Source organism: Vipera berus (assembly GCF_964194415.1).
Source record: "Vipera berus genome assembly, chromosome: 2".
NCBI classification, from domain to species: Eukaryota; Metazoa; Chordata; class Lepidosauria; order Squamata; family Viperidae; genus Vipera; species Vipera berus.
Genome location: NC_138203.1, coordinates 66,987,108 through 67,012,100, shown reverse-complemented (window position 1 = coordinate 67,012,100; position 24,993 = coordinate 66,987,108). Strand labels below are relative to the sequence as shown.

The following is a 24,993-nucleotide window of genomic DNA, read 5'->3' as shown; positions in this document are numbered from 1 at the left end:
GACTGTTTGGATAATGGCAGTAAGCTTCCAGGGTCTGTAAGGGGAAAAGCACTAGATTACTTTGGCATGGATATTTGGCTGGAAAATATCCAGTAGAAACCTGAATACTTTCCAGGAAAACTGGCTTCTGAATGTGCTGACTCCAACTAGAAAACATTATCAGCTAATTTGTCCATAGGATATAAGTACATTGTTGTTGTTTTTAATTCACTGCATTTTAGATATGGGCAGAAGGCATTATCCAAACTTCTGTTATCAATATTTCAGATTTCACATTAGGAAATGACACTGAAATCAATGTTAAAAACTTTCAAAGATTCTTTTCCCCTTCATATGCTTTTCTTTCAAATATACCAAATGTCAGCCTGGATTATTATTTCTAGATTTTGTACCTAGGGATGGAGTGAATTGCATGGCACTGATACTTAGATATTTTTGAATGCATTTAAACTGCATGAATCTCTTGTCAAATATGAAAATTGCACGGAGGGAAGATTAGACATATTTCTTTTAAAATACTCAAAAATATTTATTATTTATTTTAAATATGGTGTAACTGCCCATCTTATATTGAATTTTGGGCATCTCCCAATCAACAATAAAAGCAACATAATTCATAAATCTATTAAAAACATAAGCATTAAAAAACTGGCACGAGAGCTAAGCTTCCAAAACCCTTGTTAAATCCACTCATCCGCCTCATCTTTCCTATCACTTGGAGGAAAAGACAGATCTTAAGTGGTTTCTGAAAGGCTAGGAGGGTAGAGACCTGCCAAACTTCAAGGAAAGGATGTTCCACAGAGCAGAGTCTGTCATGAAAAAGGTACACTTCTTGCATCCTATAAGTAACAGTGTTTAAGGGAAGGGGCTAGGAACATGCCCACCCTATCTGGTCCTGTAGGAAGAGTAGTTGCCTTCAGGGAATGGTGGCCCCTGGGCTTGTGCCACATAGGGCTTTATAGGTAATAACCACACTTTGAATTGTACCCAGAGGGAAACTGGGAACTAGTGCAATTCACATAACAGAGATGTCATAGGAGTAAACCCATCGTACACCACCTCATTCTGGGCCAGTTGTAGCTCCCATGCAGTCTTCAAGGGCAGTCTCGTGTAGACCATATTGCAGTAATCCAAACTGGAATGACCATGCATATTTTTTCAAAGATAAAGTGTGCCATGCTTAATGTGCCCCTTGGTTTAAAGATACCACTTAAATAATTTGATTCCAGAAAATAAAGCCATAAATGATTGCCTTCATTTCAGACATACTTTACAAGACAACTATAAACCGTTTAGTTAGATGAGCAGAGGGATGGGGGAGACAATCAAAAGGTTCCTGATGATGGCGATTATGATCAGTCCATCAAAATGGAACAGTGATGAATTATATGATGAATAAGGTGAAATTCTTTAGTCAGTAGATACGGAAAAAACGCCGTTGGACTATAATTAAGTTCAGGCTTAGAAAAACCCAATATAATATTTATGCATTATTGACTAGAGCAGAGGAGAGTGGAATGTACTACTTGCATTTATTATTTATTATTTATTTATTAATTTTATTTATATACCGCCCTTCTCCCGAAGGACTCAGGGCGGTGAACAGGGCAGATGTATAAAATACAAAAAATACAAAAGTTAAAAGGAATTAAACATAATGCCCAAGTAAAAACGATAAATACAAATATTAAGATCAATAAAAAACCCAACCCACCCCCTATCAGGCCAAGCCGGCTTGTTCAAACAAATGCGTTTTCAGATCGCGTCGGAAGGAGCGGAGGTTGGGCGCCATCCAGAGCTCAACCGGCAACCGATTCCATAGCTCCGGGGCACCCACAGAGAAGGACCTCCCCCTGGGGGCCACCAATCGACATTCTCTGATTGGTGGCACCTTGAGGAGGCCCTCTCTGTGGGAACGCACAGGGCGGAGGGAAGTTGATGCCGGCAGCAGGTGCTCCCTAAGGTACTAAGGCATTGATAGTAGGACAGACAGGCTGATTTAATGGAGCAGAAATGCTTAAATCAAATATTTAAATTCATATCTTTGAAATGTTGGCCTGGTAATTCTGCTGGTGTTTTAAGTTTTAATATTAATTTGAACAGATGCCCACTGTTAGCTAACTTTAGAAAATTTGGCTTGAATGTATTTCTTTGGCTAAAGCATACGTTTTCATTTAAACAAAAGCTAAGCACTGATTAATTTTTCCAAAACTTTAGAATCATGTTGGCTCCGCAGATTGTAAACCCAGTTATGAGGATTTTTTTTTTAAAAAAATAACCTCCAGATAAAAGAAGGGTCCAATTAAATGCCCTTCTTTCCAGGTATGAATTTGAAGGGCAGGAGAAAAATAAAAAAGTGGAGAAAATAGGGAGAGTTTTGAAGTGAAGGAGTGGGTGTATTTTTTTGTTTTTGTTTTTAACGTATAGCAAGACAGTTGCTGGCCCTCCCTCCTTTGAAAACAGTCTTAAAACAGGAAGGAAGAAGAGATAGCAAAATGAGGCTTCATTTATTTTAAATAGCATGGTTTGGGAAAGCGAAAGCCGATTTTTTTTTAAAGTCACCTTGCAAATGATTGTAGGTGCAAGTGTGAAGTGAAAGAGTTCCCTGTTCGGGGAGATTGAGTGTGATATAAACCCTCCCTCCACCCACCTTCCTTCCTTCCCTTCCTCCCACCCTCCTCTCCTTCAGCAGCGACATCAACAAACCATCTAGGCCACAATGGTTAGTACAGCAGAGAGAGCTTGAAGCAGCTTTGGCTGAGGTCAAGCACTTCCAATTCTAACCTCTCAAGGGCTTTCTCTATGTGTTGCCAGTGTACTGGTAAAAATGACTTTAAACTCTTGTCAGCGCAGCTACTGGTGCATGCATTGCAGTCCCACTCAAATAAACCTGTCACAACACAGAGTCAGCAGCTAGAGAAGAGTACAAGGGCAGGCCTCTAGCTTTTCATTCGAGCATCACTAAACGTGCACAGAGTGCCCAATTATTTCAGCATTATTGAGCAAGCCTACAGGAGGACCCAAGCCTTGCTACATTAGATTTTCTTTAGTAATTTGCTCAAGTACCACTGAGGACACTTAAAGGACTTTAAACAGTGGCTTCAACCAGTTTCCTTCTCTGGATTGTTAATTCAGGTTTCCTTTTTTTCAAATTAACTCTTGCTGCATGCTGGGTGGCTGCTTGGGGAGAACAGTTTAATGCTTGCTTTCTCAATTTTCAGCTTTTCTTTTCCTTCAATAAATAAATAAATTAAAAGCAGAACTTAATGGCTGCCTTGATAGTCAGCTTGTGCATTTTGATTAGACTTTCAATGTCCTTATGAGACTGCTCCTGGAAGAAAAAGATGGAAGGAGTTTCACTTCAAATGGCAAGGTTTTATTTTCCTTTTGGATATATTTCCCCCTAATCCTGACTCGAACCAGAGTTATTGTTTAAGGCAGGCATTCAGAGATAATGCGTTACATTAAGCTTTGCTTATAAGCATCGTTCATGTCCATCCTTTATTCTCATGTACACCGTGTTTCTGCCATTTTGTTTTTTCAAGGGTTGGAATAATTTGTAGCCAATCAGGATCATTGATTAGTTGACAGCCCTTGAAAACGCATGAGTCCAGGACCTGCACATAGTTAGCCATGCTGAAAGTTCTCTTCCTTGGAACAAATGCAATAACTCTGTTTAATTTTTCACAGCAGCAGCAACTCCAGGCCCAACATTTATCACATGGACATGGCCTTCCAGTGCCTCTCACTCCACATCCTTCCGGATTGCAGCCACCCACCATTCCACCCATTGGCAGCAGTGCGGGCCTCCTAGCCTTGTCAAGTGCCCTTGGGGGACAGTCTCACCTTCCAATCAAAGATGAAAAGAAGCATCACGATAGTGATCACCAAAGAGGTAAGGCCTCTTTTCTCAGTTTTAGCTTTTCAGAGAAAGTTGCTTCAGATTTTAAAAGGTACAAGGTTTTCGCCAGGTTCCTTGAGTTTCTTTTTTTACGTCCTACTCTTGTCTTTCCTTCTGCTGTAACTTTCTTGTACAGTCCTGCTGTCCAATCTGAGTAGGGAAGTATGGGAGCTGTAGTTCAACGTAGCCAGAATAATCCAGATTTGGAAAGGACATTTGTCTATTTTAAACTCTAGGTTTTGAGGCAGAGACCTGCCTATTTAATGGAGAAAAGCAAAGGGTGCATCTTGATTCTTCTAAAGCTTGGTTGGTCTGTAAGTGGAACTGAAGAGAAAGTGGCATTCTTATCTATAAAGGTCCAGCCCTATTTTAATAACAGGGGACAATCAACATGCACTAGTTCTTTTTCTTCTTCTACTTTGCAGTGTGTAGAACCATAAAAGGAAATAGGGAGAGCTAAGAATCCTTTAAGATTCCATGATATTGAAAAGCCCTGATCTTATCCATTGAAGGGGGATTCTCTCTGACTTTGGATTCCCCCTCTGAGATCAGAACCATGTTTCCAACGTCAAACAGGGTTCTCCAAAGAATCTTATGAACCAAATTTACTGTTCCATGTAGCTTCATACAAAGTCTCTGGAAACTGTTATGGCACCTTTTGAACCGATTTCATTTTGGAAGGACTGATGTGGGTCAGTCTTATTTGAATAATTTTTCTTCTACAGGAGAAAGTGGTCAATAACTGCCAGTTATTCTGCTTATGTGGGCAATATGATTAGTTATTATACAATAATAATGACTAGAAAAAACTGTGAGTTGTCTAAATGAAAAAGAAGCCATTTTTAGTTCCATTACAATGGAATAACAGAGGAGCAGAAAGGTGCCGGGAAAATGTGATCATAAATAAACCAATCTATCTCAGTGTGTGTAATTAAATAGCTGTGACATTTTGGTGTTTTATAATACATAGATAACAATTTGGAAGGGTTAATGTTATTAAACATTAAAGATTGAAGAGGCCTATGTGCTAAGAAATGAAGCTCAAATACAGAAGTAAGGAGCATGCAACTTGTTAACAATTCTCTCTAAGAAAATGCTCAGCCCTAATTTTGTCTACTTCTATAGCATCTTTCAAAAGCACTTGATCAACCAGTTATGGTTAATGGAATCAACTTTAAACATTAGTTTAAAGTTAAGTTAGCTTAATAATTAACTTTATTAAAAAAAGGTTATATCTTTGCCATTTATTTTTTAATGGAGAATAAGGTTGTGGTATATTTTTGGATAGAAGAAATATACAGTCTTATATAAAACACCTTATATTTCTGTCTCTTTCCTTCTCTCATTTGCTCACATTGCTGCTTCTGTTCTGCATGAAGACAGAGACTCCATAAAGGTAAGATTCTATTTCACAGATGGAAGGAGTGGGTTAAAAGAATTGCAGTGTATTTATTACAATTGAACTAAAGCATAGGAAAAGTTATTATGGTAACTAGATGATGATATCCGTATTGATTAGTCCTGGGTAGGCAATTTTAAAACACTATATAAAAATGAAATTCACTGCTGGACTCTTTGAACTTGTTATGTACCATATCACCACAAGGGTTTCTCATTGTCAGTTGGCCTGGAGATGCTTCTACTTTTGTCCTGATATACAGAAAACCCTTTCCACTGGGAAAGGACTCTAGCATATCTAGAGTGCTAGAAACCCTATGAAGATGTATAGTTATCACCTGAGGAGAACATTTTCAAGCTTTGTGCAGACAAGAGAGAAAAGTGGCCTCATTCTGCATCAGCAGCTGAGGGCAGATTGGCTTATACAGCTCTGGACCTCCTCCTACGCTTGTATTCCTTCCATACATGAAAATCTCTCTAGCCAATTGTAAATATTAATGTATGATAGGTTGCTGTTATTGGTTAATTCTTGAAAATACAATCTGCTGTTGTCAGAAATGTACTGGGGAATAAAGCAGGAGGAAGATCCTTCTGGGAGATGCTTTGTGTTCCATGGTAAATAAGATTCATATCGGAGTCTTCCTGCCTATCAATCTCCAAGGAGTTCTTATTTCTAGTGTATGTCTCCATGAAGGCTGAAATGGCGGAGAATAAATATATCAAAGGCATGACTTTTATCTGTTAAATGGCTTAAGTCCCATAATATGAACCTTATAATGCATATTTCAGTGGGTTAGCATTGGCATCTGGAAGATTATTTATATTTCAACAGGCCCATACAAAATGCTGCCTTTCAGAATTTTTAGTCAGAAATGCATCCTAGATCTGGCAGTAATCTACTTCTAAGCAGGGACATTTTCAGCTTGTATGTGATGTAAAGCAGAGTATTAAAATCCTTTTCAGTATTCTGAAGTCTGTGGGTTTTTCAAACAATGCTTCTGCCAACTAGTTTCAATAATGACTAATATGAAAGTATAAATACTAAGACAATTTCATTAATCAAAGAACAAAAAATACAGCAACAAATAAAATCTGCCCAAAGCACAGTAAAATTACTTAAGCCAGAAAATAAATTAAAAATCTTTATTTTCTAAACAAAACCAATGAACCCGCCAACTCCTGTGACATAAGGACATCAGAAAAAGCTTTGGCAGAGCATAAAATGAATTAATTTTATGCCATCAACATTTGGGAGCAGACTGCACATCCCAGAATGGATTCTACATTTCATTTTGGTTCTATTGAAAGAGATCCATAAATGGGAAAAAGCCAATTTCGCCTCCATTGATAACAGACCCATATAGGTTATAGCAGAGGTCCCCAACCTTTTGGGCACCAGAGACCAGTTCCGTAGAGAAAAGTTTTTCCGCGGACCGAAGAGTGCGTGGTTTTGTATGCTGCCTGCATCCTGTGGATGGGGCTTTGCTTGTTTCTGTGGACCAGTTGCTGGCATGCTGCGGCCTGGTACTGGTCCACGGACCAGGGGTTGGGGACCTTGGGCTATAACATTTAAAGGCCAATACAACCTTTGTTTGTTTTAATATTTATATTCTGCCTAATTTGGGCAAAGCTCAAGGCCTGGCTGAATTTTTAAAAAAATAAGAACAATAAGGGCAAACAGCAGACAACTGAAAGCCACAGCAGTACTTCAAATATGGATGTAATTATTTGATTGTTAATGAAGTTCCAAGCATTGTTTTTAAGACAGCTATTATTTCATTTGGACATAATCAAGATATGTATCACAGTGAGTAGGCCAGTGTTCCTAAGAAGACACATTGTTGGCAAACAAATCCTAGATAGCAAAGGTTTTTAGTTGCCTAAAAATAATTGATATGCTTAGTATGAGCAAGGAAAAGGTATGGAGAAAAGCATGGGGGGGGGGGGTAGATGAAAGAAGAAAATTCTGGTTTCCATTGTAAATACAGCAAACTTTCTCTAAAGTTCTCATATTGTTTCTCAGACTGTATTTGTCAAGCACAAAGAATCATACATTAAGTTGGAGTTCACAAGATTTATTATCAAGCATATATATATATATATATATATATATATATATATATATATATATATATATATATATATATATATATATATATATATATATATATATATATATATATATATATATATATATATATATATATATATATATATATATATATATATATATATATATATGTGGATCTTTGGTTATTCGGGTTTTTCCCCGCGTAGAACTAAAGGTGTAGGCACAACGTTTCTACTGAATCCCATGCGTCATCATCAGGCTGGTGGCTTTAGCTTCCTTCTTCTGGGAGAAGCATGTGGCTGTTTGTTCCTCTTTTTTAAACTGCCAGAGGGGGTGTGTTCTGTGGGTGGAGGTGTGCTCTGATTGGGTGGGGGACCAAGTGTGTTCTGATTGGGTGGGAGTGTGTTTTGAATGGTGGGTGTGTTCTGATTGGGTGGGGGTGTGTTCTGAGTGGATGGGCTGGTCTCAGCTGCCAGCTCCAGACCTGAGCTGGTGAGTTGTGCTGCTTTTGTTCGGCTTCGTGTTTGTGGTGGTGCCATGTTTTTATAGTGGGTGTCAGTTTGCTTATTGTGTGGTTTGGAGGGGTTTAAAGTGGCTGATGTTGCAGCTGTAGTTAGGTTTCTGTTTTGTGGTTGTGCCTCGTTATCATTGTGGGTTCGGATTTGCTTTTTGAATGGTTGTGTGGTGGTGATGTCATGTGATGTTATCATGAGTTTGGGTCTGGTATCATTCTTGGTGGTTGGGCCTCGTCTGTCAATCAAGGCGGGTTTCCAAATGGCTGGTAGGCGAGAGGTATCATCTCGTTTATTCATGCTGTGGGGGCGTTTTTCTATCTCAATGGCTTCTCTGATTATTCTGTTGTTAAAATGTTCAATTTTGGCGATAGTTTTGGTTTTTTTAAAATCAATTTCATGTCCCGTGGCTTCAAAGTGTTGGACCAGGGATGAAGTTTGTTCTCCTTTTCTGAGTGAGTTTTTGTGCTCTTCAATGCGTGCACTTATTCTTCTGTTGGTCTGTCCGATGTATGTGGTGGGGCAGGTGGTGCATGGGATTTCGTATACTCCTTGGTTTTCTAAGCCAATTATGTCCTTGGGGTTTCTTAGGATGGTGGATATTTTTCTGTCTGTGTAGAATGCTGTTTTGATGTTGTGTTTTTGGAGGACCTTGCTGATTCTGTCTGTGGTTCCTTTTAAGTATGGGAGGAGGGCTTTGCCATTTTCTTGTTCTCTGTCTTGGGTTTTTGTGGGTGTCTCTCTTCGGATTAAGTTGGTAATCGTGTTTCTTTGGAATCCATTGGCTGTTAGTACATTAGTGAGAGTGTGAAGTTCGGTTTTTAGGTGTTGTTCGTCAGCTAGGTGTTTTGTTCTGGAGATGAGTGTCTTGGCTACGGAGTTGATCTGTGCTGGGTGGTGGTGTGAGAGTGCGTTCAGATAGCGGTTTGTGTGTTTTTTTTATGGTAGATAGTGTGTCCTAGGGAGCCGTTGGATTTCTTGTAGACTAAGACATCAAGGAAGGGAAGTTGATTGTTAGCTTCTGTTTCCATGGTGAATTGTATTTTGGGGTGTAGGCTATTGAGGTGTATGAGGAAGTCATCCAGTTTTTCTTTGCCGTGTGGCCAGATTACGAAGGTGTCATCTACGTATCTGAGCCAGAGTTTGGGTTTGTGGTTGGATTTTTCTAGAGCGAGGGTTTCAAAGTGTTCCATGTAGAGGTTTGCGATGACAGGTGAAAGGGGTGATCCCATGGGTGCTCCTTCCATTTGTTTGTATCTTTGTCCATTGTAGATGAAGTATGTGTTAGATAGGCAGTGGTTGGTCAGATCTAGGATGTGTCGAAACGTTGCGCCTACACCTTTAGTTCTACGCGGGGAAAAACCTGAATAACCAAAGATCCACATACAAACACCCGCGAAAACCTCAGAAAACATATATATATATATATATATATATATATATATATATATATATATATATATATATATATATATATATATATATATATATATATATATATCCCTTGATAAGATTAAAAATACGAATCCCAGGCATGTTAAAATTAACAAACAAATGAACACTGGGATAGAATTAAAAACTAAAACAGTTTTTATTGCTGAAAAATCAAGCTTTCGTTGGCCAACTGCCAACGTCATCAGGATGGAGATGCTGGGGTGGGGAGATTCCGTTTATACTGTTGGTGTCTGCACTCTGCTCATGGAGCATGCTCAGATCTGTTTGTTGAGGTCTGCCGTATTTCTTTGAGTTGTCGCGCATCCGTTTTTGGGATGTATTTGTCTCTGGGTATCTGTTGTTAAAAGTGAATTGTTTATAGCTCCATGTGTTGTAGCCATAACCCTGGTCATTGTCCGTGTTCTCATGCCAGGGATCTTAAATGGTTGTTGCTCTTCTTCCTTGTGTTCGACATTGCAGAGTGGTTGTGTGCTGGTGCAACCTTGGATTTGATGCAATGAGATAATTTGTGAATTCTTGCGCTGTTTGTCTTCATGTCGCGCACGTCGTTGCTCTTCCCAATTTTTTTTAGTGCCTGGTATGCAGGGGGGAGGTCTATATGCCGGTTGATGGAGGAATGGTTTGAAAACCAGGCTTCCTTAAACAGGCGGCCGCCTTTAGTGTTGTCACTGGCAATAGCCTCAGTCCCTGCTAGATTAAAGGCATGGTTGTGTGTAGCCATGTGCGTCCACACCTGTGAACGTTGTTCTTGTCTTCTAATAGCAAGCTTGTGTTCATGCACCCTAGTCCTCAGTCGTTTTGCTGTCTCCCCAATGTAATTGCAATTGCAATTCTGGCATGATATCTTGTATACGACCGAGGCTTTTTCTTCATTGGGGAGTGGATCTTTAGGGCGCATGACGCAAGCTCGTAAGGTCCGATCAGGTCTGTGGGCAACACCGACTTTGTGAGGGGTTAGTATGCGCGCTGTGGCCTCGGATACACCGTGGATATAAGGCAGTGTTATCCGTGATGTTAAGGCGTTGTTACATTCATGGCGGGTAGGTTCACTTGGCCTGCTGTATTGTCTGATGAAGTTAGACGGGTACCCGTTGTTTTTGCAGACACGATAAAGGTGGCGTCTTTCTTCCCTTTTTGCCTTATTCGTGCTGCAATGCGTATCTATACGTCTAAAGAGGGTTCTGATACAGCTGGCCTTATGGGTTGTGGGGTGATTACTTTCGTAATGAAGTATCCTGTCCGTATGGGTGGATTTACGGTAGACCGATGTGTGTAACGAGCCATCAGGTTGACGCCTAACTAACACATCTAAGAAGGGCAAAGCCCCATTGGTCTCTTCTTCTGCGGTGAAGCGGATATCAGGATAGATGGAATTGAGCTTCCTCATCAGCCTGTCCTTGTCCTGCTTTTTGACAATCACAAAGGTGTCATCCACGTATCTCACCCAAAACTTGGGCCGACATGTGGACATCACGCGGGTCTCTAGCTGTTGCAGGACTGCTTCTGCAATGACACCCGAGATGGGGGACCCCATAGGGGTGCCCTTCACCTGTTCATAAATGGTGCCTTGAAATGTAAAAAACGTTTTCAGGCATAGGGACGTAAGCTGAAGCAGATCTTCGTTGTTAAGTGAATCTTGATGTTGCCCCACTCCCTGCTGTTGCAAGCAGTCCCCAATTACAGCAAGTGCTAAGTTTTGTGGAATTGAGGTGAATAGGGAGGTGACATCATAGGAAATCATGATCTCCCCCTCCTCTATGCTGACGGATCTAATTTTCTCTAAAAATTCACTAGAGGAGTTCACAGTGGTGTCATTGTTCATTACTAGATATCTTAATCTGCCATATAGCCATTTGGCCAGCCCTGAGGTTGGAGTTCCCCTAAAAGACACAATGGGTCTTAGGGGAGCTCCTTCCTTATGGATCTTGGGGAGTCCATAAAATCTGGCGGTGGGCGCATCTTTGGGGCGCATAGTTCTTAAAGCCTCCTCCCCAATTTTCCCTTGCCGTTTTAATCTATCCAGTACCTTGGAAATTTGGTTCTTGAGGGTTGTCATGGGGTCTTTTTTGACAGTCCGGTAAGCACTAGTGTCATTGAGCAGTGTGAGGGCTTTGTGGATGTAGTCAGGTCGGTCCATTACAACAGTTGCTCTGCCTTTGTCAGCTGGGAGGATGACGATGGATGTGTCCTCTTGTAATTGCTTTAGGGCTTCTCTTTCAGTAACTGATAATGTTTGGCAGCGTCTATGAGTCATAAGTAGGCTTGTGATGCGGTGCCTGATAGAGTCCTTGGTCACTTCATTGATGTTCACTTGTTGGATGGCTGATTCAAAGGCTGCCACAAAGTCCACAGGGCGCGCATCCATTAGGTTGTAACCTGCATCACGTTGTAACAGTTCAAGTTGTTTGTAAGAAAGCGTCTTGGATGATAAATTGTGTACCAAATCATTGTTAGAACTAGGTTTGCTTATTGCACGCAGGCGTTGCATTTTGTGATGCAGGGCCTCAGTCCTGAGTTGTTTGATCTTTCTTGTATCTTCACTAATATGGCAAGTGAGAAGCTGGTAATGCTGGCGTGCAAGGATTTGTTGGCAATGTTCCTGGCATTCGTGGGCTGCTATCGTCATAGTGTGGATCTTTCTATGATGGTCATTAATCAATGCACGTATAGTATGGCGTTGGAATCGATGAATGGCAAGTCGGCACTCCATGGAATCCACAAGCGGTTTCTTCCAGAGTGACCTCGGAGGTAGATCGTTACGTAGGCAGTCGTGTAGAAAGGCTAGTTTACGATAAACACAAGTAATCTTTCGTGCGAGTTTCTCCCATCTCCTGGCTGTGAGCAATACAGCTCTCGGGTAGTATTCCTTGATAAGATTAAAAATACGAATCCCAGGCATGTTAAAATTAACAAACAAATGAACACTGGGATAGAATTAAAAACTAAAACAGTTTTTATTGCTGAAACGAAAGCTTGATTTTTCAGCAATAAAAACTGTTTTAGTTTTTAATTCTATCCCAGTGTTCATTTGTTTGTTAATTTTAACATGCCTGGGATTCGTATTTTTAATCTTATCAAGGAATACTACCCGAGAGCTGTATTGCTCACAGCCAGGAGATGGGAGAAACTCGCACGAAAGATTACTTGTGTTTATCGTAAACTAGCCTTTCTACACGACTGCCTACGTAACGATCTACCTCCGAGGTCACTCTGGAAGAAACCGCTTGTGGATTCCATGGAGTGCCGACTTGCCATTCATCGATTCCAACGCCATACTATACGTGCATTGATTAATGACCATCATAGAAAGATCCACACTATGACGATAGCAGCCCACGAATGCCAGGAACATTGCCAACAAATCCTTGCACGCCAGCATTACCAGCTTCTCACTTGCCATATTAGTGAAGATACAAGAAAGATCAAACAACTCAGGACTGAGGCCCTGCATCACAAAATGCAACGCCTGCGTGCAATAAGCAAACCTAGTTCTAACAATGATTTGGTACACAATTTATCATCCAAGACGCTTTCTTACAAACAACTTGAACTGTTACAACGTGATGCAGGTTACAACCTAATGGATGCGCGCCCTGTGGACTTTGTGGCAGCCTTTGAATCAGCCATCCAACAAGTGAACATCAATGAAGTGACCAAGGACTCTATCAGGCACCGCATCACAAGCCTACTTATGACTCATAGACGCTGCCAAACATTATCAGTTACTGAAAGAGAAGCCCTAAAGCAATTACAAGAGGACACATCCATCGTCATCCTCCCAGCTGACAAAGGCAGAGCAACTGTTGTAATGGACCGACCTGACTACATCCACAAAGCCCTCACACTGCTCAATGACACTAGTGCTTACCGGACTGTCAAAAAAGACCCCATGACAACCCTCAAGAACCAAATTTCCAAGGTACTGGATAGATTAAAACGGCAAGGGAAAATTGGGGAGGAGGCTTTAAGAACTATGCGCCCCAAAGATGCGCCCACCGCCAGATTTTATGGACTCCCCAAGATCCATAAGGAAGGAGCTCCCCTAAGACCCATTGTGTCTTTTAGGGGAACTCCAACCTCAGGGCTGGCCAAATGGCTATATGGCAGATTAAGATATCTAGTAATGAACAATGACACCACTGTGAACTCCTCTAGTGAATTTTTAGAGAAAATTAGATCCGTCAGCATAGAGGAGGGGGAGATCATGATTTCCTATGATGTCACCTCCCTATTCACCTCAATTCCACAAAACTTAGCACTTGCTGTAATTGGGGACTGCTTGCAACAGCAGGGAGTGGGGCAACATCAAGATTCACTTAACAACGAAGATCTGCTTCAGCTTACGTCCCTATGCCTGAAAACGTTTTTTACATTTCAAGGCACCATTTATGAACAGGTGAAGGGCACCCCTATGGGGTCCCCCATCTCGGGTGTCATTGCAGAAGCAGTCCTGCAACAGCTAGAGACCCGCGTGATGTCCACATGTCGGCCCAAGTTTTGGGTGAGATACGTGGATGACACCTTTGTGATTGTCAAAAAGCAGGACAAGGACAGGCTGATGAGGAAGCTCAATTCCATCTATCCTGATATCCGCTTCACCGCAGAAGAAGAGACCAATGGGGCTTTGCCCTTCTTAGATGTGTTAGTTAGGCGTCAACCTGATGGCTCGTTACACACATCGGTCTACCGTAAATCCACCCATACGGACAGGATACTTCATTACGAAAGTAATCACCCCACAACCCATAAGGCCAGCTGTATCAGAACCCTCTTTAGACGTATAGATACGCATTGCAGCACGAATAAGGCAAAAAGGGAAGAAAGACGCCACCTTTATCGTGTCTGCAAAAACAACGGGTACCCGTCTAACTTCATCAGACAATACAGCAGGCCAAGTGAACCTACCCGCCATGAATGTAACAACGCCTTAACATCACGGATAACACTGCCTTATATCCACGGTGTATCCGAGGCCACAGCGCGCATACTAACCCCTCACAAAGTCGGTGTTGCCCACAGACCTGATCGGACCTTACGAGCTTGCGTCATGCGCCCTAAAGATCCACTCCCCAATGAAGAAAAAGCCTCGGTCGTATACAAGATATCATGCCAGAATTGCAATTGCAATTACATTGGGGAGACAGCAAAACGACTGAGGACTAGGGTGCATGAACACAAGCTTGCTATTAGAAGACAAGAACAACGTTCACAGGTGTGGACGCACATGGCTACACACAACCATGCCTTTAATCTAGCAGGGACTGAGGCTATTGCCAGTGACAACACTAAAGGCGGCCGCCTGTTTAAGGAAGCCTGGTTTTCAAACCATTCCTCCATCAACCGGCATATAGACCTCCCCCCTGCATACCAGGCACTAAAAAAAATTGGGAAGAGCAACGACGTGCGCGACATGAAGACAAACAGCGCAAGAATTCACAAATTATCTCATTGCATCAAATCCAAGGTTGCACCAGCACACAACCACTCTGCAATGTCGAACACAAGGAAGAAGAGCAACAACCATTTAAGATCCCTGGCATGAGAACACGGACAATGACCAGGGTTATGGCTACAACACATGGAGCTATAAACAATTCACTTTTAACAACAGATACCCAGAGACAAATACATCCCAAAAACGGATGCGCGACAACTCAAAGAAATACGGCAGACCTCAACAAACAGATCTGAGCATGCTCCATGAGCAGAGTGCAGACACCAACAGTATAAACGGAATCTCCCCACCCCAGCATCTCCATCCTGATGACGTTGGCAGTTGGCCAACGAAAGCTTGATTTTTCAGCAATAAAAACTGTTTTAGTTTTTAATTCTATCCCAGTGTTCATTTGTTTGTTAATATATATATATATATATATATATGCAAATTATTCAAATTGCTAATAAAGAATTTTGGGAGGCTGAGATGATCATTTCGAACTCTTTGTGTTCTCATCAGTCAGTCATACCCTTTATCTGAGATTCGAACCTGGGCTGATTATATATTAGGCAGTTGTTTTAACTTCCTGAGCCACAGGTTCTTTCTCTCTTTTATTATTTATTTATTTTATTTTATTTTATTTTAATTCCATTTATATCCCGCCCTTCTCCGAAGACTCAGGGCGGCTTACAAGCTTAGCAGTAGCCTTCATTCTATGTATATGCCTGCTTATTAGGGCTTTCACACACACCCCCAAGCGGCATTATTACAAAGTCAGCTTAATTGCCCCCAACAATCTGGGTCCTCATTTTACCTACCTCGGAAGGATGGAAGGCTGAGTCAACCTTGAGCCTGGTGGGATGCGAACCTGCACTAATTGCAGGCAGCTGGTGTTACTTAAGGAGGCATTAGCCCACTGCTCCACCAAGGCTCTTTGGTTCTATTAGCTAGAAGGCAAGGCAAATGTGTGTTAAGTATTTGTCAAGGCTTTTTGAATGTACCTTGCTAATTAACTCTTTCATTCCTGTTTTGGCCTGACTCAAGGCTTATCCACAGGATATAGTCAACTTATGACAGCTCATTATTTGTGCAAATTATTCAAATTGCTAATAAAGAATTTTGGGAGGCTGAGATGATCATTTCGAACTCTTTGTGTTCTCTGAGATTCGAACCCTCAGATAAAGGGTATGACTGACTGATGAAAACACAAAGAGTTCGAAATGATCATCTCAGCCTCCCAAAATTCTTTATTAGCAATTTGAATAATTTGCACAAATAATGAGCTGTCATAAGTTGACTATATCCTGTGGATAAGCCTTGAGTCAGGCCAAAACAGAGTTAATTAGCAAGGTACATTCAAAAAGCCTTGACAAATACTTTATATATATATATATATATATATATATATATATATATATATATATATATATATATATATATATATATATATATATATGTATGTATGTATGTATGTATGTATGTATGTATGTATGTATGTATATGTATATGTATATGTATATGTATATGTATATGTATATGTATATGTATATGTATATGTATATATATATATATACAGGAATCTAGTCAAATAAAGTTCAGCACTAACTTGGCGCCACATAAAGGTCAACAGAATTCAAAAGGGTTATACTTAGACTGTTTGTGGGAATGTAACATCTCTAGGCTGATTACTTGTTTAACTTCACCACCACCCCTTCACCTACAGCAGGGGTGTCAAACTGCCGGCCCGCAGGCCGGACGCATCATTCAGAAGCCTCGCCCTCCCCATTGCCAGCAATGGCGAAAAGGCTCCGATACGTTGTGTGGCATCACACGACGTCGCGTGTTTGACATGTCTACCTACAGTATTACATTTAAAAGAGGCAGTTCTGCACGTTAGAACAGATATTAATCAAGTACCTATACTTATTGTACATACCAGATACAGGTAGTCCTCGACTTAGCGACCACAATGGAGCCCAAAATTTCTGTTGTTAAGTGAGAAATTTGCTACGTGAGTTTTGCCCCATTTTACAATCTGTCTTGCCACAGTCGTTAAGTGAATCATTGCATTTGTTAAGTTAGTAAGATGGTTGTTAAATGAATCTGGCTTCCCCATTGACTTTGCTTGTCAGAAGGCCGCAAAAGCTGATCACAGTGACCCAGGTCACTGCAACCGTCATAAGTATGTACCAGTTTCCAAGCATTTGAATTTTGATCGTGTGACTATGGGGATGCTGAAATGGTCATAAGTGTGGAAAAGGGTCATAAGTCACTTTTTTCAGTGCCGTTGTAAGTTTGACCAGCCACTAAATGAACTGTTGTAAGTCGAGGACTATCTGTATATAGTACAAACCACTGATGTACTTTCAGTTGATCATAAAATTATGTATCTTACAGATGGGGGAAATAAATTTAGGTTAACCAGATGAAGGATAGAGAAATGAGATACCTAAAAGCTGTTCTTTTGCTAAACTCTGGTAGAGACTTCATGGTATCATATTTTATGGGTTCCTGGTCTTTTTTTTAATATGATGAGAAAAGTCTGAAGCTTGATCCCCAAGTCAATCCTTTGCTGGTTTTGTTGGCCATTTTGTTATGTTATAACAGAGTACAACTGACCTTGTTCTTGTCAACTCCACAGTTAACCTCGGGGTTCCTAACCACTACAAACTGATAGGAACTGTCAGTTTTCAATCCACAACAATTTTCAATATGTGTAGCAGTGGCAGATTGAGAGGGAGGGAGAGGGAGGGAGGGAGAGAGAGAGAGAGGGAGAGGGAGAGGGAGAGGGAGAGAGAGAGAGAGAGCAACCTACAAATAGACCAGTTTGTCAAGGAACAATGTCTAAAAATTTCCTTCCACATTGGGGAAAAAGAAACTTAACACACCCTAACACAAACATACTAACTTTTCTTCACAGTGATTCTGATGGTCTTCCAACCATCATAACAAGGATATTAAGAAACATAATCAAATCTAACATTCATCCAAGTCTCTGTAAAATAATACCAGCAAATTAGTAGAATGACGTAAAGCAGTGATCCTCAACTTTCTGGTGTTGTGGACTGGTGGGGGGGGAGGGGAGAGAGAGGGAATGGTAATGCCTAAGCAGCAGGCGAGCGTGTGTACGTGCACAACTCCATTTGCATGCACTCACGTTTGCCGCTGGCTCATGCAAGTAAAGCTGTACACGTGTGCGAGCTCACTCGCCACTGGCGTCTCTGCCCCGGTTCCGAATGCGCCGCAGTCTGGTAGTGGGCCTTGGCTATGGGGTGGGGACCACTGATATAAAGAATAAATCTTATCAACTGTCCCTTTCTGTGGTGACATGTGCTGAATGGCTCCAGCAAGACCTCCGTTTCCTTTGAGGTCTGAAGGTAGAATTGAGGTAGCAAGCCTGAAGTCTTTCTTTGTTGGGAAGCTTCACTCTAGAACGCCTCACCAGCGTAGACGGCCAGGTTGTCTGCTTTTTAATATTTAGAAAGGCATTGAATTAATGAACCAATTTTCTATTACTGCTTTTGCTATGTTTTTGTTAATCTTTCATGTTTGTTGTGTGCCAGATTTATTTTAATATGTATTATGAGATTAAAGTCTGCTATTTTTTCAGTTGCTTCAGATGGGGGTGTTTGAATTACTTCATGGATACTGAATATGCTCTTCATTTTTCTTTGAATGTGCAGACTTCTAATTCCAACTAATGTTATGTCTATAAACATCGAAACCCCTTCCTCCCCCAATAGGATATCTTGTGACTAATCAGGAAACTGCAACTTTCAGCCATTTATAGTGGTTCTTCCATTTTTATTTTCTGGTTACCCAGAAACACCAGACCAGTAGGTGTCAGGCAACTAGCAGGCGGCTAATCATATACAACTGAACAACTGCTTTTTATTGTACTTACAGGTAGTCTTGAGCCCAAAGTTTCTGTTGCTAAGCGAGACATTTGTTAAGTGAATTTTGACCCATTTTACGACCTTTCTTGCCCCAGTTGTTAAGTGAATCACTGCAGTTGTTAAATTAGTAACGTGATTGTTAAATGAATCTAGTTTCCCCATTGACTTTGCTTGTCAGAAGGTTGCAAAAGGCGATCACATTACCTCGAGACGCTGCAACCGTCATAAATACCTGCCAGTTGCCAATTGTCCAAGTTTTGATCACGTGACAACGGGGATGCTGTAGCGGTCGTAAGTGTGAAAAACAGTCAGCAGTCACTTTTTTTTCAGTGCCATTGTAACTTTGAATGGTCACTAGATGAACGATTGCAAGTCGAGGATTGCCGCTATTGGATCACAAGTAGCTATTTCCGTGTGTTTTTCCATCGCAGGGTGTGCAAGGCTGTTTTATTAAAATACCAAACTTTGTACAGTAAATTTCTTTAAAAGCTAAATATTAGCTTTGGTGGGGTATTAGTTTCATTTTTTCCAGTGTAGGAACTGAGAGTTCATGGCTACATATAATTTCAAATTAAACCTAAGAAAGGCATATTAACAAATCGCTGAGTAAGTTGTGAGTATGTATAAATTCTCTTGCCTGTTGGCCAGCAATGCTCAAAAAGTCAAGAAAGGGCAATGGAAATGAACCAATGAGGTATGTCATTGTTTGGTAGATGAGACTAATTCACCTGCCATTATTTGGGTTCCTCCTTTCTAAACCATTAGGTGGGCATCCAGTGTGACAGATGCAAAGTACAACTCTTTTTCCACTGATTTATTAGATGATGAGAGCTATAAATAAATGTTTGTCTTGTACAGCCATCAAGTAGCAAAGTTGGATTGTCTCTGCATCTAGGGCTTGTTGCCAGCTTTTTAAGGTGAAATAGTTTGCTAATTTCTTTAAATGTTATCCCTAATACCCAGAGGAGCAGTTAGTTGCTTGTTCTATTGATCTGTTCTCTCTTAAGTGGCTCCTGGTTAAGGAAGGCTTTTTATGATTGTCTGCTATGTGACTTGAGATGGTTTTTATTGGCCAGAACGTGCCAGTTGCCAGCAGCTGGAGACTGTGTGCTTGTATGAAATAATTTATTCATGCAAGATAATGCTCCTTAACATTTAACAGGTAATGAACGTGACATAAATTTCCTGCCTGCTTTTAATTTTCCCTTTCGTCTTCTAATGTGCAAACAGGCAGCTCTGGTGCTCTAAATAATAAGTAATTTTTGGCCATCTGTCAAAAGGAAATTTCAATACAAATTTAAATTAATGGTGCCTGAAATTTTTTATAGCTTCTCTAAAAGCCTCTAATGTGCAGAAAATTCTGAATCTGCTGGTAGTAATTAGTGTACCATGTAATGAGGATGTGGGCAACATTATGCAGCCCCAGTGTAACATTTTGATATGGTAGCAAAAGTTTGATTTATACAAGGTTGTGGCTGGGTTTAATTGTGAGAGACGCTTTCAAGTGTTTTCTTGAAGATACAGATTATTAAGCAGGGCAGATTTTAGAACAGCTCATAAAATGTAAATGTAGGTGTTACTGTAAGAGTGAAATAATTAAGGTAAGCTACTCACTGGTATGCAAAAGGGAGAAACCTGTCCAATTATATTTATGTTCTAATATTTTGGAGGGGTGCTATTGCCCTCATTACAGGGTTGTCAACTTTGTCATTCATTCTTTCCCTTTTATGTTATAATTACACTATTACTAAGTCCTACCCTCCTCAATTCTCCTCAAAATAAAGGATTTGTTAAATAACAAAAGAACTAGATATTTTATTTCATATTTCATTTATGAGTTGCTATGGAACTAACTATTTAGACAATGTATGCAATAAAATGGTATCCTTAAGCTAGAATGCAAACACTTAAAGAAAAGTAGCATGTTAATTACTTGTACTAAAAATGGATACATATTTTGTTTGACCGTTTTAAAAAGGGTTAACAATATCCAAAATCTTAGATTGACATCCTTAGCACGGTTCAAATAAACTAGAATTATACTTACATATCATTTGTTTTATTTTACTCACTGTAATTCTGAGTTTCTGTCAGTAAGTTAGCTAATGAAATGAGTAATGTGAGTTTTAAAAAGTTATTGGACATAGTGAAATTTACTTCCAAATGAATATGCAGGGAATAGCATGGTTCTTGTGCATGAAATGTTTTTCAAGCATTAAGCATGTACTGCTAGGCTGTTTTTGAAACCATATGGCTCCTTACTTTGTCCTCAGCACTTGTGACGTGACTATTAATGGAGAAACACCGGCTTTCTGAGATCCAGGAAAGCCATGGGAAACAATACCCTTGCCTGTCCTTACACTTAAACCTCTCTGGTGCTTTTATTCTTGAAAAAGCATGGTGAACTAAACACTGCCACTTGCTTATCTATATAGTCCTTGGCAGTGCTTTTTTTTGTAAAAGAAAAAGGTGCCGGAACTCACACATGTCATACAACCCAACTTGTCTACCCTACAAGGTTCCATCCAAAAAAGGTGCCGGAACTCCGTTCTGAGCGTTCAGTACACCATGTTTGCAAGAACAAGAGCCTACTTGAATGGAGGAAAATTGTGGGGATCAAATCTATCTGTGCTCCAATGAACTGTAGCAACCTATGATGGGTGAAGAGAAGATTTGCAAAGGTTGTCTCACAGCCAAAAAATTCCTGATAGGATAAAATATTATGGGAGATTTTTTAGCAAGGCACTTTGGGATAGAGCAACTGAAAGCTATTCATCTACAAATGGCTTTTGTCTTATTTGTCTTTCAGACAGAAATAAGAAACTGCAGCCATATATTTTGTGAGGATTTGTGATGCTGTTGAGAGACTGAACAAGGCAACATAAAACAGCCTAGGCCTACTGTAAATCTAACCTATTTCTTGCGATGCAGCTGAATGGAAACGTGAAAATAGTGCCTTGAATTCTGTAGAAATGCACTAGTTTCCATAGTGTACCATTTAACAATTTGAAATACAGATGTATTTGTTTTTAATCTAAAAGAGCTAAAATGGTATAAACCCTGCTATTTTTCTTTGTATGAAGAAATAGTGGGAATTCAATCTGGTCTCACAGGACTTGTAGGGATTAGCTCCGTTGGTCTGCTGCTCAACATAGCTGAATCTTTTGAAGTAGTAGTTCTGATGATCAGATCAGGAAAACAAGAGTGCTGGAAAAATTGTGCTGTGTAATTAGAAGAGATTATTTTAAGAGCCCAGGAGTGTAGTGATTGTCTTGCTCTCCATTTAGAAATATGGCAGATGGTCAGAAACCACAATGAAAGGAACCCCATAATTTATCAGGAGGCTACTATTTACTTCAACTCAAAAGATGACATGAATTTAGGACTGATTTTTCCAGGAGATTATTTTGCAAAGAGACTCAGAGTTCCCTTTCCTGCAAAATAATTAGGGTTTATTTTTATTTCAGTTGATTCTGATCTTGCAGTACAACATGTTGTTTGGCATTAATTGATACCTGCCTTGGGGCATATAGACTGTGGGGAATGTTACAGGTGCTCTAATATCTGTAATACGATTGTGAAGCAGATGAATGAATATCTATGGGGCTCAGCCAATTCTCTGATGATGAAACTTGAGTGGACTGATAACGTGATTGGGTGAGACAAGCTGGCTTGTTCAGCATCTCATCTACTAAGCACCGAAGTGTAACAAATATTAATTAGCAAAGCTTTAGTTTTTATATTAGTTTGTCTTAAATGACTAACACTGCATTTTTCTTCAAAATGTGTTTTCCTGTTGACTTAATATTGTATGTATATGTAAGCAATAATATCCATACAGAGACATATTCATATGTATTTAAATTGTGATTTAATTTATACTCTGATAAATATCGTATGTTGACTTTTCTACCACCACCTGTTTTGTGTTTCTCTACATGTGTTTCTTATGGTGTTTGTTGTATATTGATGCTGTTAAGCATGGAATATTTATTTAAGGCTAACAACATATTCTCTAGAATGACTTATTTTACTATATATTTAGTCAATTAATTATTTAGAATAGGGACATTGGAGCCCAGAGTACAGATGTTCTAACTACCCAGAAGGCAAACATCTTAAAAAGGCCTTAAATTCCAATATTTAATAGACCTGTCAAATATGTTCACTAGGAACAGAATGTGATATTGGCTGTGAGTGACTGAAATGTGAGTAAATTTGTTTTTGGGCTTCCAGTACTTCCAACTGTTATTTTTTCATACATCATGGTAAACCACTGTATAATATTTTGGTTTGGATTTGTATGTTGTGTGAATCTAGCCCACTTTATTTTCTATACCATAGTTTATGACCTAGGTTGATGCATGAATCTGACTATTTCTGGTTTATTCTATGATTAAGCAAACTATAGCTTATGGTAATGTATGAACCCAGTCTGGATGTGGGTTCCCATTACTGAATGATCCTCTCCAAGGAAATCTAGTGAAGAGGACAGTAGGTCTACTTGAGTGACATAACTTTGCATACGTGGGAAATCCTTCTTGTTGTAATGTAAGCATTTAATAATGTGAACCCACATCTATATGCTGAGCAGAATTATATCACCCAGGTGAGGATAAGATGGGATTTATTGAATAAAACAGTTGTTTTAAAAATGGGTAAGCTGTTGCCCAGTTCAAAGTTTTCTACCTCCTAATATTTATTTCTAAGAAAAAAGGGGAAACAAACTACTGAACTGTGTCTTGAGATTACCCAAACTGTCATATAGTTTTACTATCACAATTAGCTTTTATGTTGTAATATTGAAAAGTGCTGCATCTTATTCACACATAAAAAAAGTTTATGAACAGAGAACAGTTATATTCCAGTGCAAATGCAGTATAAATAATTTTTACTCTGGTCCAAGGAAATAGGTTTTGTTGTTTGGCAAATTTTAAAGCAGTTTATTTTTTCTCTTTCATATATTAATTTTATAATTAATCAGTAAGTCACTTTGGAGTCAATCTAGATTACTCATGATATTATGGAAATGTCCAAGTAAATTTATTGGCAAATATTTAGAAGTAGTTTGCCATAATGTTCTTCTGTGCTTTGACTTCAAGGAACCTGGGCAGTTGCTTAGACTACTTACATCACAACTGAGTATTGATCTTTCTAACTCAAAACCATCGACAGTGATGAGAAACATCTCTCCAGAGTTTTAGACAGGAATGTTTCCCATCTTTTCCTGGAGGGACTTACACTGAGTTTGGGAACTTGTACGTATAAAGCATATATGCTACCATTGAACTATAAGGACTTTTCCTTGAAAGATCTCTGCTGTCTACTTTCAGCACACTAATATGCTCTATTTTGGAGAATTAGAAATTTATGGTAGATGATGGGTTGGTCTTATTTCCAAGGCTGAGCATGGACTTGCTTGCTATCCATGATATTAAAATATTAAAATTTTATTAAAAGGAGAACCTGTGGCTGGTATCCATCAACACAGCTATTTTGTACTGCTGGAAGAAAATATTAATTGCTCATGGTTGAACTTTGGGGAGTCTTGGTGCTCTCTGAGCTTGGTGGTTTTCTTGCAGAGATTTCATTACCGAACTAGGTAACGTCATCAGTTCTAGTGACTTTTCCTAGTTTGGTAACGAAACATCTGCAAGAAAACCACCAAGCTCAGAGAGCACCAAAGACCCTATTGTTATTTTTATTATTCCTGCAGGGAATTCTACCAGGGATGGCCGCATTTAGTAAGGCCATGTCTTCTTCATCCGTGTAATGAATGTTTCAATACATATATGCTTTCTCCCATACAGTAAATATCTGTTACCTCATGGGAGGTAGAATCCTTTGTTTTGTGAATGGTAGATTCAGGAAAGCCATTTTAACTTTTGCAATTCTGGAAAACCAATGTATCCCTAATTAATTCAAATAGTGGAGAGAAATAGTGGGCTCTAAATGTTTGCCATTTGGAAAAATCTGATAAGAAGGAATTAAATTATTTCCTCTTCAGTTTTTCATGCCTAATTCTTTTAATTAGGCTAAACAAACACATCTTGGGTGACCCACTGCTTCTGGCAATTTTTGAAGTACTATATTTTCCTAAGCAACATTTGGCCTTTTGAAGAACAAAATAAAAATGGAAATGCTAATGGATTTTTTTTCCAGCCAACTAAAGGGTAGAAAATAAAAATGTCACCATGGTAACAAAGCTGCTTTCTAGATGGCTTCCTAAGATATGCCTGAACTAGAAGCAGATGTCTGATTTAAGAATCTTGCCTCCTTCAATGTAAACAAATAACTTCTAGGCAGGTGTTGGAAATAATATG

At 39.6% G+C, this 24,993-nt stretch overlaps 1 protein-coding gene across 2 annotated transcripts in view; it reads left to right on the top strand.

Annotated features, from left to right (window-relative positions):
- The window catches only part of LOC308662669 (transducin-like enhancer protein 4), a 183,298-nt gene that overhangs the window by 102,537 nt on the left and 55,768 nt on the right, over positions 1-24,993 (top strand). Inside the window, exons 7-8 of one of the 2 annotated variants that reach the window (XM_081318751.1) lie at positions 3,694-3,895; positions 5,281-5,297. In XM_081318751.1, the coding sequence (XP_081174877.1) occupies positions 3,694-3,895; positions 5,281-5,297 (219 nt within the window). Of the gene's footprint in view, positions 1-3,690; positions 3,896-5,280; positions 5,298-24,993 lie in introns of both variants that reach the window. The other variant, XM_081318750.1, reaches the window with a different exon arrangement.